This window comes from Haliotis cracherodii, unplaced genomic scaffold (genome assembly GCF_022045235.1).
Source record: "Haliotis cracherodii isolate W230 unplaced genomic scaffold, xgHalCrac1.p SCAF_17, whole genome shotgun sequence".
In the NCBI taxonomy this organism is placed as follows: Eukaryota; Metazoa; Mollusca; class Gastropoda; order Lepetellida; family Haliotidae; genus Haliotis; species Haliotis cracherodii.
The window spans coordinates 28,393,834-28,412,664 of NW_027266272.1; the positions used below are offsets into that span (position 1 = coordinate 28,393,834).

The window sequence follows — 18,831 nt, forward strand, 5'->3', positions numbered from 1 at the left end:
TTATTCTTTTATTGTTTAATTTTAAATCATTGTTTGAGTTAAATTTTATCGTAATTTCTAATTTCTGTCTTGCAGTACCGTCAGCCAGTCGGAGTATTCAGGAGAAGGAGAACACCGATTCCAGCAACCTGCTTGGGGCGGAACTGCGGTCTCTTCCACCCCCTGAACAGTATGTTCACCAAGACCGCTCCCCCGGCGCCGAGACGACCATGTCCGCACCGCCAGAAGAACGCAACAGCATTGAGAGAGAACTGGTGTATGTGACCGCCAAAAGTCGTCAGGGCAACCACACGGGTCATCATGGACGCAGACAGGTACCTCGCCGCCACACTGTGACGGCATCGAAGACTGACCAGCATGCCATGGGCTATCGATCAGAGGGGGAAGAGGTAGGTGGAGCATTATGCTACTCAACACTCTCTTTGGCTCAATCCTCCCATTTAAAGGGCTGATCTTTTCATAATCTGGGGCCAGGCTTAAGATTTCCTGGAAAAAAAGTAATTTGTAAAGTTTTACCCTGGAAAATTGTTGTGTGAGCCCCTTATATTTATTTCACTCCTCCTTTAGAGAAAGTCTTGAAGTGCTGGCTGACAATAATATTGTCTCAAACCAAAATCCCAACCCACCCAAATAGATACACTACTCAAAAGAAGTTAAAGAACACTTGGTTCTTTCATATTCATGCCATGACAGATAAGCTGCGGAAATATGGGAGAATTGGGTGTTTTCTTAACTTCTTTTGTGTAGTATATTAAATGAACAGTCCCTTACAAGGCAAATTGGGCCAAATGAAGCCAAGAAATTTGAAAATGTTGAGTTGACTTTGTAAATGGATTGTTCAGTTGCTGTGCATTAATATTCTTTCCTTTCACGACTTGCCTCGAGACGTATCCAGAGACTGGTGTAGGGGATGCACACCCTGCCTTTGGTTGAGCCATCCTACAACTTGTGTCAGTGTGCCATCATGTGTTCGGCTCTCTTTGTCTCTTTGTGACCTATGTGATATTCTTACCATACATTGAGACATTTAAGACAACATTCATTCAATTTCCAATAGGTCATCCATGAAACTACCCTTATGTGTCTATGTGTATTTTTATAGTTCCATTGGGTTATTATAAAAACATATATTGCACTCTACATATGAGACATTTTATACCCTTATTGCTGTGTCTCAATGGGTGAAATATGTTGCATGTATTTCAGCAGCAGCTTCAATTAATTGTTCAATTTGTTTTCCAGAAATGCTTTAGCACTATAACTCTTTGGGAAGTTATCAAGGGAGATAACTCTGTGCACCTTGTCTGCATGTTTCATTCATTGAAACACCCATAAAATTCTTTCAAACAGGACCTTCACAGGACATGGAGGACAAGTCTGTCATACAGACCCTGAAGCAAATATATATCCACTACAGCCCATGCAAGTCTATATTGTTTGGCAAGTCTAGATAACTGCAGTATCAGGGAGAAAGGCTCTGGGCTCCTTTTTATAATATTTTATAACTATAATTAAACAAATGTTTTTTCTGTAAAATATGTTCATTTCAGAGACTAGATGTTAATCTAATGGAGGATGTAATCTGCAATTTGTGTCTTATAGATTTTGTGTGATTTTCATTCACTTGACAGTATGCCTGTTTCATACATTTGCTATTTTCTTTCATATTTTTTGTCATGTTTGTGACTTTCCAAACATCTTTCCATCATTTCACATCTTGTGCATCTTCCTGAGGCAAGGGCATTAACTGACTATATAAGTCCAGTTTCCACCCTTGACAAAACCTAGGCTGGTGTTCAGGAGTTACAGTTTGGCTGGAATAATCAGTGTAATCAAAGTCTTGTAACAAACTATTTAGGTTTTGGTCTGTACACAACATGGATTTCAACGTACAGATTTCAGTCCATTGCAGGATTTCCAAAGCATGTGTACTGTCAACTTGGCATTGACAGATATTTTGCAGATCTTTTCATGGTTTTAATCAAGGTGCTCAAGTGATTTGATGCACTACGTAGGGTAAAACTCGTTTTATTAAAATATAGATCTTGATTATCGATACGATTGTGGCACCATTTGTTTAAAGTAAATGCAAGTGATGTGAGAGATGGAATCTGATTGGTCAATAGGAGGGACATTGAAGGGACATTATTCGTAATAGCCTCTGGTGGTGCAATGATTGAGTCTGGATATTCTGGCGTAGTTCGGCAAGGGTGGAAACTGGACTTAACGCCCTTGAATCGGAAACATGCGGCTTGTTTAAAGGAGCAGATGACAACCCAGGCAAGAATCCTCACATCAGTACTGAAAATAAATACTGGTATGTGTTTGTTATAAATGGGTTAAAAGATTGCAAAGTCAGTATTTATGAATCACTAACACCAGCTGGAACAGTAGATCATGTTGCACAGACTGTGTGTTCACGGGAGAAGTTGGCAGGTTGAGCTGCAGTAGTAGTCTGACCTGGGCTAGACTCTGAGCCAGGCAACCTGCTAACTGGTGTTCATGTACTGCTGACAACTGAGGTAGCTGCAGGTATACATGTTGTTGTTATGCTATGGTGTTGTTACTGTAGCTGCTGAAACAGCCTTGAACATAGAGTTCCAGGAATATGGGCTTGACTTGGTCCGGGTGGTGTGAAGAAGGATAATTGTTCCTGGGACAAGACCATAGAGCTTTGAGCATAGAACATAGTCTTCAGCACAGAGCATAGAGCTTTGAGTCTTGAACATAGAGTTCCAGGAATATGGGCTTGACTTGGTCCGGGTGTTTTGAAGAAGGATAATTGTTCCTGGGACAAGACCATAGAGCTTTGAGCATAGCACATAGTCTTCAGCACAGAGCATAGAGCCTTGAGCATAGAGTCATAGAGCCTTGAACATTGAATGGGGCATGACTTGGTCAGGGTGTTGTAAAGAAGGATGACTGTTCCTGGGACAACAGCATACACTGTGTCTTGAGCATTCAGCGAAGAGCTTTGTGAATTCTTCGGAAGAGTTGGTCAATCAACAGAGCATAGTGCTTTTGATGACCATAGAGGATGTGGCATAGAACGTAAGGAAGGCTTGACTTCGTGTGGGTATTATTAGTGATGTATGAAGGAAGAGACGGTTGTACCCTGGACAACACCACAGAGTCTTGAGCATTAAGTGTGGAGCATAAATCATAAAGTCTCATCAGTAGGACTTGACTTGTTGTAGGTATTGTTACCAATGTTCTGAAGAAGAGAATAGAGCCTTGACGATAGAGCACAAAGCCTTGACCATATAGCATAGAGCCATGACCATACAGCATAGAGCCTTGACCATAAAGCATAGAGCCATGATCATATGGCATAGAGCCTTGACCATAAAGCATAGAGCCATGACCATAAAGCATAGAGCCATGACCATAAAACATAGTCTTGACCATAAAACATAGAGCCATGACCATACAGCATAGAGCCTTGACCATAAAGCATAGAGCCATGACCATAAAGCATAGAGCCATGACCATATGGCATAGAGCCATGACCATACAGCATAGAGCCTTGACCATAAAGCATAGAGCCATGACCATAAAGCATAGAGCCATGACCATATGGCATAGAGCCATGACCATACAGCATAGAGCCTTGACCATAAAGCATAGAGCCATGACCATAAAGCATAGAGCCATGACCATATGGCATAGAGCCTTGACCATACAGCATAGAGTCTTGACCATAATACATAGAGCCATGACCATACGACATAGGAACCTTGACCATATGGCATAGAGCCATGACCATACACCATAGAACCTTGACCATATGGCATAGAACCTTGGCCTAACAGCATAGAGCCATGACCAAATAGCATAGAGCCTTAACCAAATAGCAAAGGGCCTTGACCATACAGCATAGAGCCTTGACCATACAGCACAGAGCCTTGACCATACAGCATAGAGCCTTGACCATACAGCACAGAGCCTTGACCATACAGCACAGAGCCTTGACCATACAGCATAGAGCCTTGACCATACAGCACAGAGCCTTGACCATACAGCACAGAGCCTTGACCATACAGCATAGAGCCTTGGCCATACAGCACAGAGCCTTGACCATACAGCACAGAGCCTTGACCATACAGCATAGACCTGGCATAATTTAGGATGGGGTGAGGTGAAATTGGGTTTAACGTCGCGTCCAAGGTTATTCCACTTATATAGCATCGTGCATGCACGTGTGTGTGTGACTGCTTGTATTAGTCTGGACTGATGCTGATTTATAGTGATAGCTCACTGAGATAACATGCAGCAGTTTAACATAAATACCCTACTCAGACACAGTATACTGACTCCAAGCCGACCAGTCCTTGTTTTAGCCCCTTATTACCGAGCGCCAGACAGGGTAACAAAAAGTACCATCTTTTAAGGTCTTTTGGTATGACGCGGCCGGGGATCAAACCCCGGACCTTCCGTTCTCCGGGCACTCTACTACTAGACCACGGAGGCGGTCACTTAGGATGGGCATTGTTGGTAATGTTTTCAGGGAAAGAATATGAAACTGCTAAATATAAAAAGAAATTCTTCAGTGATGTTATTGTGACCATACAAGACATGACAGTTGTCAATAACCCATTAGAAACCCCATGGTGGTACATAAATATATATAATTTCATAAATGCATTTTAGAATAATTAATTTTTTGTTTCTGTAATGTATAGGATCATAAAATCTTATCAATATCAGATTTGATATCCTCTCTCGATATCAATTTATCACAAACTGATTTAATCAAGCTATATGCAATGTTTACATTACGGTAAAAAGGGTTTTGTGTTACATGCTTTTACTGCATACATTGAATCAAATAACCATTCTGTCACCTTACCATGGCCGTGCATGTTGACATTCTTCGAGAACAGGACTCTTTTTATGTGTCTGGGAAAAATGAACAAACTAGCAATTTGCTGAAAGTGATGGCAGAACATGCTTTTTACAGAAATGAAGTGCAGTTATTTGTCATGGCGCTGTCTCTCTGATGTTATTGATCTCTACAAGTGTGGCAACACAGGGTGTGAGTCAGCCCTTGACGTGAGACGCACATAGCGTCGACTGCACAGTGCAGTCTTCATTGCTTCACCTGGATCTTGTATTGATTAAATATTCCGGCATTGTTCCCAGGATACCTTATCAGCACCTCCACACTCTCGCTCCTGCAGGTTTGATCATTTGTCAGGTGTTCTGTGTTGTACGAACATTCTTCATATTGTTTTGTCAGATATCATGTCAGATTGTCAGAGAGAATGTCGACATATGACCATTCATATGAAAGGTCGGAAACTTCTGCTTCATTTGAGTACCCACATGACCTGCTAATTCATCTTCATCAACAACATTTTTGTATTTTTCGATGATCCATTTGTTCGTTGTAATTTGATATAGGGCTGCCATATTGCCACAAACAGAATCCTGAATTGAATGTTATATCTGTTGAAAGAGAGTACACAGCTGATGTCATGACTGTCCTTGTTGAAGTAGCTTTTATCCTCCTCTTTCTTACGAATGTTGATCCATTGCTTCAGAGATTTTTTTTCATTTTTCTTCTTTATTATTCATATCATGCACAGGAATATTATGGAATAATTTGAAGTCTATAAGAAAAATTAAATCTTCAAGATTAAGGATGCACATTCTTATAAATAAACCTGATTATTCTAATTTTAACAGGCAGAGCAATGATCTATTGACATTAGGTCTGACATGTGCATGAACGATCATACGTTGGGTGTGGTTCCGCCTTGCTGGGATGTGATCTTCTCGAGACAGTGATTGATACGTTTCACCTGTATTCTACAGTCATTGTAATACCGGGGTTAATAACGAAGCAGGCACTTCTTGATACATAGTTCTTTAATGGCCATATAAGATGAAATAAGAGCTTTAGCCATCTTCAGTTTCATGTAGCAGAATGACAGGTGGCAGTTCTTGATGCCATGTAATTTGTATATACACACTGGTAAGGTATATGGGTGTAATGGACATTGGCATTTAAAGTAAATTATGATGCTGGATTTATTACTCACTGTTATTTTATAACATTAGACTGAACAAAATTGTTAAATTTGTATTTAAACAAAATCAATGTCTTTAGAAAGTTAATTGTATTTTTAATACATTTAATTTCAAACTAAGGTAGGTAGATTTGAAAAGTAGTTTTTGTTTGAGAACTACTTTATAATTTTGGTGTATAATGATAGAATGATGCTATGTGATACATTTCTACTGGTACCTATCCACTCAAATAGGAAAATATTACAAAAAAATGAAAGCAGAATTGGATTTGTGAACATTTGTATTAAAAAAACAAAACAAATAATACATTATTTATTCAAGTAAGTAGGAGTATGGTTATTTTGTTTGTTATTATTCCAATCTTCTTTATTTCATTTCTGTCATCATCATCATCATCATCATCATCATCATCATCATCATCATCATTTTTTCTATTATTAGAAAATGACTTCACCTAAAACTACAATAAGTGATATGATGTTGTTTGTGCCTAAGTTTCCAGAAATCCATCACATGACCTATAAACCATGAACAGTATCTTGACTCACAACTCTAAACAAGTTAAAACAAATGTTAGATCTGCAGATACAGCTGTTAACTCATAATGATGTATGAGTGGAGGTAGACAGGGTTATGCATTACCCGATTCATTGTTAATAATAACTCTCCACAACTCTACCCATAACAAAGGTGCATAAATTCCCCACACACTGGTGGTAATTGGATCTGTGAAATTTTTACACTAATGGTTTAGTCAGCGCTTTACTCACATCAAACGTCAGACCTTGATACATGACCAACATGCATACAAATATACAAATATTTAGGCTAATTTTATTGCATAAAATCCCTGTCTGGTGACGAGTGCTGTGGTTGGATTGCCATAAAATATTCATAACATGTAAAGATTAATTGCATTTCACGATGGAATGTGATTCTCATGCATATGAATGAATCTGGATTTTGACAGAATGGAAAATTTGAAACAGGTACGTTTTTAATATGTGTCAGCAATTTTGTTTTGTGTTGAGATAACCAGTTTTGATTTATCGTGGAAATTTCTTGCCAAACTGTCCTTTTGTGTGGGTGAGTCATCTACCAGAGCCTGTGGTATGTGCTCTGTCTGTCACTGTTCACAGTTGATGCCCTTACCTTCACACAGGTGGCCATGTTCATGTTTCATCCTGCCAGAATGTCAGGATTGAGTTTGAATCCCATATTTGCCCATTATTATGTGCCAGGTTTGTCAGCATCATGTTCAAGAGTATGGGTTTCACCAAAGTGGTAAATGTCTGAGACCTGCATCACTTTGGGCGTTCTAAATGAATCCCACGTGACCTGATACACCATGATAGAACTGAAATACTTTCAAATGGCGTAATCAAAGTGAGGATTGTGAGAATATGCGGGAAATACCCACCTGTGCATAAAATGGACTTGTCCGACACTGGCCAGGTCGGATTCTATTGAGGGAGTATTTAAATACGGGTAACTAGTTTAAAAGCTTGTACATTTTATCATCATCCTTAAAGAGGTTATACATAATGTTGATATTTCATATAAGAAACAAACAACTTCCACTCATTGTTTATTTCTTAAATAACGAACTATAGTTTTAACGAACTAAAAGTAGTTCTATATTACCCTAGTTTACGAACTAGTACTATTGTAAAGCAAACAATTGTAATATTTTGATATATCGTTACACTCCTAGTCATGCGTGCAGGTTTCACCAAAGTGGTATTAGCATCTAGAACTGCATCAATTTGGTCTTTCCCCTCACATCACTTGGCGTGATGTGACTGAAATATGTTCTGTTCAAGCCTGCATCAAACCTAACTCAATCAGGTACTCCCACCCACTCACTCACTCACTCACTCACTCACTCACTCACTCACTCACTCACTCAAACACTCAAACACTCACCCACCCACCCACCCACTCACTCACTCACTCACTCACTCATCCACCCACCCCCAAACCAAGCCGCTTGCTCACTCACTCACTCACCCAGACAGCCACTCACTCACCCACCCACCCACTCACTCACTCACCCACTCACTCACTCATCCACCCACCCCCCAAACCAAGCAGCTTGCTCACTCACTCACTCACCCAGACAGCCACTCACTCACTCACTCACTAAAACACCTACTCACTCACTTAACAATGTGGTTAACATTGTGTTGGGCTTTCCTTACACATCAAGCAGACATGCCGTGATATAACTATAATACTGTTCATCGCAGCATAAAACACACATCACTCACTCACTCACTCAACAATTATTCACACAAGCTGATGATTGACAAACAACATGACCAGTACAATGCTCACTGGAGAAAATACAATCAAATTCATATTAGGAAACTAATCAAGATAAAAAATATGATCTCTTCAGATGAGTACGCCCTTCCATGCTTGTTAATTATTGTGTTTCCTTTCAAGACCAGACCATGAGAGCCATAAGCGGATCACAAGGTCTGTTGCAAATTAAACAGTGGAATGATTCACCCACTGTCAAAACGAAAATTTAACCGATCTATTGAAATTCTTCTGGCAATGATCATATTGAAATGACCCCATCAAGACTGTAAACGACCCCCGCTTTTGTACCCTGCCCCAATCCTGTCCCTCACAGGAAGCTTAAATGAATCCATTCAGAGGATAATGGTTTGTCCATCTCCTTGAAGCTTGAGGGGCTGGCAGACGTTGTATTAATTGGGTTTTCCTAACAACTGGTCAGGGAAACAGCTGACCTCCGTCCATGGTTAGGCCTGTGTCGCATGCTAATTAAGGTCATGGTCAAATGAGATGTCGCATGCAGTCTTTGGTTAAAGACTTCTGAATCAAATCTGAATATTTAATTATTTGACTAACTTTGTGTCCCAAAGGATGACACCATCTTGATAGTGTGTGATGAATGTCCTTTCTTGCAACAAACAGGAAGTCACTTGATGAAGTCTCAACATGAAAGACGTTCAGAATTATGTTTGTTGGATGGACATTCTTAATATTAAATTAAGAGATAATTTGATAATGAAAGTGACTGCATGTTAATGAAGTCTTCACTAAAGTTTGAAAGTCAACACTTTGCTTGTCATGAGGAAAAAGGATTCATTTTGTGATCTGTGAAGTTCTTCACTTTTATAGTTAAAATATTTCTAAAGTATAGTCTACTATTACATTTTAGATTCAAGTATATATTACTCAAAAGAAGTCAAGGACCACTCGATTGTTTCATTTGACTATAATTAATCTGTCATGATATGGCAGATTAACTGTAGTCATTTGAAAAAATTGAGTGTTCTTTAACTTTTGAGTAGTATATATGTTTTCAACTGGTGACCACATGCATGAGTAAATATTATTTGAAATATTTTTCTCAAACCAATATGGAATTTTGCTAAATAAAGATACCAAATTAGTAGAATTAGTAGTTATTGAAAGCAAAAGGGAAAATATGTATTGGTCAGACAATCGGAGAAACTACGAACAAAAGTAAGTATTTAAAGATTCTTGAGAATCAACTGTTACAGAGATTGCAACAGATATTGAATGGATATTCAAATCTAATGCAACTGATTCACCTTGTAACTATGGACTCTACTTATATCCAGTTTCACCCCTGGCTTTCCTCTGACATAAAAGCTTACAACTTGATATAACTAGAATACTGTTAAAAAGCGGTGTTCACAGCAAACCCAAACTCATTCACTCACTCATTATGTCCAGTGTTATCTTGCTGACAAGGGCTCAGATATACCCATTGCAGTAGTACTTTGCCAGATAACAGAATGTCTCACCGATTTAAACAGATTTCAGTTCGAGTACTTTGCCAAGCCAGTTGGCCTCCTGATTCAAGAATAGCATTAATGTTTATGTTGGGAGCTGTTTCAAATTTGATACATTCACACATTAAGTTGAGCATAAAATTGTAAATAGCTGTCTCTCAAGTAAACAAGTTTCTTGTTTCGTCAGCAGATAGATATATCTTGAATTTAGACATTCACGGCATGCTCAGGGTATTATCAGACATCAATTCTTCCTCCAGTTCCAGCAACAAGAGAGGAAAAGTTAGTTGCTTTAGATTTATCTCTGTTGAATTTCAACACATGCTGTCAGAACCAGGTTCAAGGGTTTACCTACTTTCTGGAAACGTCTGACGTGTAACATCACTCTCTGGGATACTATGGTAAGATTTAGCCATATTGTGCAGGTTGTCAAATGTAGTTTGTTTTCACTTGATGTTGAATCTTTCATTGAGATCATTACCCCAGTGTTTTCATATAGTTGGTGAGGTGAAATGGTGTTATATGTCGTGAACAATCTATAAATATGTTTTAACAAGAATGACAAGAACAGTGCAAGGTATGACTTGCATACAACTTTTAAGAGTCTTATTCAACCCAAAAATTGCATTTTTAACATATACAGCCAGTTTTAAATTGACAGCAGCATCTTTTGAAGAGAGAAGAGAAATAAAAGCAGGTACAGGATAATTTGTCAGATAGCATTCTGGTATAAACTTGTTCTTAGATCATAATCATAAGGACATACAAAAGTAAAATGAATTTCATTTTCTATAGCTGAATGACATAATAGGCACAACCTGTTCAACTTTTCAGTGGACATTTTTCTTTCTTCATTTATCACGAGATCTGACAATCCAAACCCAAGTTGAATAAATGGGTTCTTGATGTTAGGATAGATAAGTATTTTCTCTCAGAAATGAATTGTTATATGTCTGAACATGTAAAACTACTTATATGTAACTTTTTTGTATCTGGTCCGGAGGCCTTACATGCAATAGATATCTTTGACTTTGACCTGACCACTGCACTTACATAGTGATGTGCATGCACTTGTGTGTGTCTGTCTGCTTATACTTGTCCAGACTGAGGATGGTTACAGAATACTATCCTAGTCATTCTCCTGGACCCAAAAGCATAATATTGAAAAAGGAATCCAGCTCAAGTCTAGATTGCCTCAGATCTATTAAGCATTGTTCAGGGCTCCATTTGGATTTTATTATTTTTAGTTAGTAGATATTTCTAGGACTAAATGTCAGTCTAAGTGCTAGCCCAGCGAGATACCATACTGCAGTTAACATGGATACCCCATTCAGACACAGTATGTTGACTCCAAGCCAACAGTCCATGCTTCATCTCCATAGGGTAACAACAAGTACCATCTTTTGAACTTTTTCATACAGTAAGTTATACTGTATTAAGAATAGATATTGTATGATTGAGCCCTTTGGGGATTATAATAAATAGTTTTTCTCTTGATATATGATATTTATGATATGGAAACACGAGGATACAAAAAGGCCCTACATCATAGTCATTCTTAAACTTACAGAGTTTTGTCCCCTAGGCACGCCACAAACATATCCCATTTTTGCCTGATTATGTTTGTAGGTTCGTCAGCACCATACAAGCTCATGGGTTTCACCAAAGTGGTAAACAACCACCTCTGCAGACTAGTAGAGTGTCTGCCTGGAGAGCAGAAGGTGTTCAATCCCCGGCCGTGTCATTCCAGAAGACGTTAAAAGATGGTACTTGTTGTTACCCTGCCTGATATTTGATGTTAAACCTTATTTCACCTCACTCAAAGTAGTAAACATCTAACACTTCGAGGTTTCCTCCCACATCAAGCTGACACGCCGTGATATAACTGAAATATTGCATGGTGGAATCAAACCCAACTCTCTCTGTGGTAATTTACTGCTCTGCATTTGCTCCTGGAATGAGATACGAGTACAGTTACGGTTGTAATTACAGCATCAGGAAAGGATGTTTTATTCGGACATGTTTTATATTTTGGTTTGATAACAGTAATCTTGATTGACATTAATGTCTCTCGACCATTTAACTTTGAGACATTGGTTGGATTAAGACAGATATTGTTTGAATGCCATGTTCTCACTGACTGCCCATCTGGGTCTCATCGACATGGATCTGGAATTTGACCATCGCCATGGCGATGATAATGAAGTTTGATACTTCCCATGATGACAGGAGGGGATTATGCAGTCTCTGTTTTGAGGAAATTACTCATGTTATAGTTCTTGGAAATCATACAAATGGGTTGCCATGGCAATCAGTGACACAACGTGAAAGATGATGTCTGTGTCATGTAAACCTTGCCATTCTGAGTGTTGACCTGAAGGTTCTGGATGTTAGGTGGTGTGTACACCCATACAGAATAACGATTGGGAATGTGGTTGTAGCTTCATTTTGTAAAAATGCTTTGTCTTTAACAGAAATATTGCTGAGTGAAATGTTGAGTTCTGGTGTGTCCAATAATCTCAATTACCGTATATCGCTGTGTATAAGGCGAGTTTTTCGTACCTAAAATGAGGGGGCTAAGAAGGGGGGTCGTCTTATACACGGACTCTTTTCCTTGAATAAAGTTTAATAATTTCTGCAAATAAAGTTGAAATGACCCTCTCCTCGATGCAGATTGTCAAACCAGCTGACACGGTAAAACAATCAACATCCGTGAGTAGAGAGCCGGAAGTACCGGTAATCATTTGCATATTGCACATGTGACCTAACATGTGATAACCGGTGAAACTGAAATCAATTCCCGCTGTTTTTACAGTTGTATTAACAAGTGTTGGAGACGGTGTGTACAAGTGATTGTGGAATAAAAACGCTGAATGTGAAGCAAACATAAGCCTAGTTAGTTACAACATAGTTAATTGGCGATTAAATTACTCACCATTGTCTCTTATATGTTATTACTTCATAAATGAATTTTATTTTACGGGCACCAATTTGGTGTCGTACCGTGTAAACACAAAATGGCGACGTGTGCCGGAGTTACACACGCGACCTATCATTGTAGAAAAAAAAACAACGCAAGATAAACATATTTTTATTGCATATATAAGGTTTGTGTGCGCACTTGTGATGTGTGCGAAATACGCATCAGTCGGAAAGCGCACATTCAATCTCCAAAGTAACTAACTAACTAATTTGTGATGTCCGTGTGCGAAATACGCTACAGTCGGCAAGAGCGCGTTAAATCTTCTACCGGTATATCAGTCAGACTTGTGATGTGTTTCATTCCAGGTCGCCTTATACACGGAGTATAGGATTTTGGGTTGATTTTTAAGGCGTGTACAGGGGGGTCGTCTTATACGTGGGGTCGCCTTATACACAGCGATATACGGTATGAATATTTTCAGGGTCCATATGGGTTGGCCTGGACCCCGTTCCAAAAAGGATCTTAATACTAAGACTGCTGTAAGTCTCTGTTAATGTATTGGAGTTATGATCACTTTGTGGAACGGGGGCCCTGGGCTGGGATTTTTTTTCAAGAAAACATGGCAGAAAAAAGAAATTGTTTGCTGGCCATGCTAGATATCCTAAATGCTATTGTTCACTTTTCAACTATCGGAATTGAAGCAATGACATCTGGTCCACATCACCCAACCCCGACCCCCAAATTTTAATTGATAAGCCCCATCTTAGCATCTCATATCGAAGACAGATGAATACTAAACTGGGAGTGCAATGGAATCAGTGGATCTAATTTCTGGAATGTTTGTAGAAGAAATTCCAATCAAGGGTTATGGTTTTACAAGCATGTGTGAAGTTCCGCGACAGTAATCCAACAAAAGAATGGTCATTCCACTTTCTGCCATAACAGGATCCAGTCCTCTGATCACATAATCCAATCGGGAGCAAGTCAGTTCAAAGCATGCATAACATTTTCGAGCTCTCTGAATTCTATGAGCATGTGAGATTAAATGACCAACTGGACAATCCAGGGTGGGTTATCTGATCGCTTTAACAATGGCTGCATCTTGAAGTGGTCACTTCCAGATGGACGTGGCCAGAGTGGACATTGAGACGGAAGGACTGACCTATGTGTCGGTGTTTGAGGAACATGGCCCGTGAATGGTAGGGTGGGATGCTAGCGGGGTAATCCTTGTCAAGGTGTTGACACAGGGAAGGTCCGGGACACTGTGGAAGAAACATGGACTCCCTGACAATAGATTGTATGTTGTAATGAGATTAGGATGTTGTACTCCGCGCATGACCCTGAATGCTGACCAGGATAGTGGTCTAAGAGCATGTTGTTTTCTGTGTAACGTAAATCTGTGGCAATTCTCCACATCATGAATGAGTTTGTTTTCCACACAATTCAAGGTTGATCACATTGTCCAGTCACGTGGCATTGTCATGTGATCACTGTTGGTCATCCAAGTCTTTGCAGAGTTCTATCCCTTTGGGGTGCCTGAAACCTATGATAGTGAGTTTGAATCCCATACTGTTTTCTGATTTTGGCAAGGGTACATTTCTGTATGCAGAAACGTACCTGGGGTACATATCAATTTGTGACATCATGAACAAATGATGAATTCAAATCATATTTTTCTCAACAATGAACTACTGTCATGTGATATGGCTTCAACTGACCAATCAACATTGAGAATCACTAAAATATGTATGTACATTATCAGAAAGTTATCACTAAGGGTGTGAGGTATTACCGGTATGTCGGTAAATTGAGGTTCATTCTTTCCATAATATGTATCACAATATCATCTTTTCATGCTCGATATATCGGGGGATTCCAAATTGGGATTTTTATCAAATGTTTAATGTTATAGACTTGCCAAATGCCTTCGCTGCCCAGGAGCGAGCATCCGGAGCCCCAAGATGGCTTCGTATCTACTGAATGGGTTAACATTCTGTTGTACCAACACCATTTGGTAACTTCAGTTCATACCTTAATGTATAAGATTCCTACTGAATTAGGGGCAGTCGGGTAGCCTAATGGTTAAAGCGTTCGCTCGTCACGCTGAAGACCCGGGTTCGAATCCCGACATGGGTACATTGTGTGAAGCCCATTTCTGGCGTTCCCCGCCATAATATTGGTGGAATATTGCTAAAAGCGGCCTAAAACCATACTCACTCACTCACTCCTACTGAATTAAAAATTTATAATTTTACTATATATTGTGATATGTATCACAATACGGCATGTGCATTGCAAAATATTATGATACACTTAAAACCTCCAATACCCATCCCTAGTTATTACATACGATCATTCTAGCCTTATGGTCGTATAAGTGAATGACTACTTAATTACCTTGTAAGCAAAAGTATTTGTTTCAGATTTTGATGACAACCATTATGTATTGAGACAATCAAAAGTGCAGTATCTCAGAGTGCAGTTTCTGAACTTGACTCAAGTGTATGTACTCCAGATCTTTTGAGATTTGTATCCGAGTGTGTTTCGGTTTTGTAAATATATCAGGAATAAAAAATGTTTTGTGCAAGTCTTGCTGTAAAAGATTATATTTACAATACGCAAACATACAGAGGTAATAATCTCTTTATCCTACAATGTCATTCTTAAAATAATATGTTTAAGATGTATTTGCATACACGAAAGTATCTTCAGAGACTGTGTATGAAAACACTCCCTGAGTAAACTGCCTATTTGTTGTATAGTGCCAAATGATTTGGAGCAGTGTTTGATCAAAAAAGCAGTCCCATCAGGAAACACTTAATCTAAACTTAATTGGAATTTTATGCAATAGCTTGTTGCTGAAGCAGGCTGCACATCGATGTTTGGAGCTTATTATAATAGTTCCTGCAAGGGTATGTCATTTGGATTTATCGGGTTGTGATATCAGTTTTACTCGATAAAAAGATTTAATGTCTGGTTGTGTGGTTTAATTTTAAGTTAATGATGACAATGTTTAATCAAGAGATGTTGAGAAATATTTTCCTTATAAAACGATGAGTTAGACATTGTCTGCTTATTATTCTCCAAAGGCATGGATGGCCTAGTCTTCTGTGGTTTTGTAATTCAGAGTTGCATCCCTTGGCCACTGCAGGATCCAAAGTTTGGGTCCAAATCCCAGATCATTCTGATTATTAATCTTTGGTTTGTCAGCACCAAAATGCAAGCAGTTTTTTTTTAAACATCTAAGATCTGTGTAACTTTGGGCTTTCCGCTGACATTAGTTTAGATTATATAACTGAAATAAGTACTATTCAAAACTGTGTTAAACCTAACTCACTCAGTATAACATATATATATATATCAAGGTGACATATGCAGTTGACATGACTGAAAAACTGGTTCCATCAGTGTTAAACCTCGCTCTCACTCACTCACTCACTCACTCACTCACTCACTCACTCACTCACTCACTCACTCACCATATGTACACCTGTATGTAGGACCTTTCTTCATAGACCGCCTGCGTGGTCTAGTGGTAGAGCGTCCGCCCGGAGAGCGGAAGGTTTGGGGTTCGATCCCCAACCGCGCCATACCTAAAGATGTTAAAAGATGGTACTTGTTGTTATCCTGTCTGGCGCTCGGCATTAAGGGGCTAAAACAAGGTCTGGTCGGCTCGGAGTCAGTATACTGTGTCTGAGTGGGGTATTCATGTTAAACTGCGGCATGTTATCTCCGTGAGCTAGCACTATAAATCGGCATCAGTCCGGACTAGTACAAGCAGCCACACAAACACACACAAGTACATGCACGTCGCTATATAAGTGCAATAATCTTGGACGCGACGTTAAACCCCATTTCACCTCACCTCACCCCCTTTCATCATAGACAATTCTCCCAACATCAAAGACAGACAGGTAGAAGATGAAAAGTGTCCACTGAAAGGAATATTGTTGTTCATTGATTGCAGTTCAGTTCTGTTAATTGATTAACACCAGAACAAGCAGAACTGTTATGTTAAAAGTATTTATTACCATAACATTAATTATTATCAACTTATTGCTGGAACTGTTGGAGTATACATAACAATTTTTGTTTTTCTGACCATTCTGTTCAATTTCTTCATAGATTGATAAGTCAACTTGGTGGAGGAATTTAGTTTGTATCCATTCACCAACAGAACTGTTTCAGAATGATGTCCTCAAGGAAAAAAAACAATCTTGAGCAAAAATGTGTCCTTGTTGGAGCAGTCCCTCAACATATTATCCCGACTGATGCTGATTTATAGTGCTAGCCCACTGAGATACCATGCCGCAGTTTAACATGACTACCCCACTCGGACACAGAAAGCCCCTCAATGCCAAACGCCAGACAGGGTAACAACAAGTACCATCTTTTAATGTCTTTTGGTATGACGTGGCCGGGAATCGAACCCTGGGCCTTCTGCTCTCCAGGCAGACGCTCTACCACTAGACCATGGAGGTGGTCAAAACCTGATCAGAACAAAACATAGTTGTGATTGGGTCTATGGTATTTTTTCATGATAGAGTGCAGATCCCCAATGATCGAGGATGACCTTTGATGTGGCTGGAATATTGTTCAAACATCCCAAAACCTCACTCACCGTTGAATAATGGATGCTCTGTACACTGAAGTGCACATGCCACTTGATCCTTAGCGAGGTTGAATGACATTAAATTACATCTACAGGCTTTTGTTTACGTGAAATATGGCATCCAGGACTCATAATGTACTACTCAAAAGACATTAAAGAACACACGATTCTTTCATATGCCATTATAGATTAACCACACTCACATGAAAGAATCTGGTGCTCTATAATTTCTTTTGAAGACCTGGGTAAGAATAGGTCTTCAGCATCCCATTGTTATCATAAGAGGTTACTAATGGGATCGGTGGTCACTCACTGACTAGGGTGATACATGCATGATGCGTATCCCAATTGCGGGGATCCATGCTTATATCAATCACTGGATTGTCTGGTCCAGACTGGATTATTTACAGACCAGCATCATATAGCTGGAAAATTGCTGAATGCAGCATTAAACAAACAAAAAAACAACAAAATTAACTTCTTTTATGGAGTATATATAGACCAAAGTATATCCCTGTGTCTGGCAGTTGTCTTGTGTAGGTAGTCCAAGAGTTTAAAATGTGATGATATCAAACTAATGTGGTTGCAGTCTATTCTGAGCCAGGAATTCACTTGCCATTCTTAATGTGCATTTCATCCTGTAAAATTGACACAACTATTGGTCATTGTACAAAATTATAGAGAAATTATATCTCAACCATGACATGGTTAAGTCGGAGAAACCACTTGCATCTGTTGACTCCAGAATATAAATCAATGAGCTCCGGATCAACAAGTTCTCAAGTTCTCATGATTTCTCCCTTACTTAACCTAATTTCACCTGGTAGTACTTTAAGTGTGCCAGTACCAGTCCATTAGCAACACATGCTTGATCCTTATGACTTTGTCGTAATCAGATACCACCAATGGGATTATACCCAGACTTACATGGCTCATGAGTTACAACTGGGGGAGATTTGGACTTACACAGCTTGAGAGAACAAATCACCTCCTTGTTCTTTCTTCAGGTTGTGTGATGTCTGGATGTCACGTTCACCTGGAAATGACAGGTGTTTTGTCTGACTGTTTGCACAGTGTTTGAAAAATGATTTCCGGCAAAGGTATTGCGATTTATGTAATCTGGGATAAGTCTGTGATGACACATAAGAGAGAGAATTATTGATGTCAACTTCTTTATTATGAGGAACACAATGTTTCGGAGTGTATACTAATTTATTCATTCACCTGATGATGGAGTAGGCATATACTCCGAAACATTGTGTTCCTTTGATAAAGAAGTTGACATCCATAAATTCTCTCTCTTGATCAGGGATAGCAGTGTTCTTGTTTTCTAATGTGTCACAGGTACTGATAATGATGTTTGGGTATTTTCTTTGGAATTTAAGTGTTCGAAGCAGGACATGTTTCCAAGAAAAAAGACAAATTTGTAATCAGTTCTGTCCACATGTTGATGTGTTATGTTCAATGTG

The 18,831-nt window shown here is 39.1% G+C and overlaps 1 protein-coding gene across 1 annotated transcript in view; it reads left to right on the forward strand.

Annotated features, from left to right (window-relative positions):
• The window catches only part of LOC139465039 (coiled-coil domain-containing protein AGAP005037-like), a 254,222-nt gene that overhangs the window by 134,213 nt on the left and 101,178 nt on the right, over positions 1 to 18,831 (forward strand). Inside the window, exon 3 of the mRNA XM_071246726.1 lies at positions 76 to 389. Coding sequence (XP_071102827.1) covers positions 76 to 389 — 314 coding nt within the window. The remainder of the gene's footprint in view (positions 1 to 75; positions 390 to 18,831) is intronic.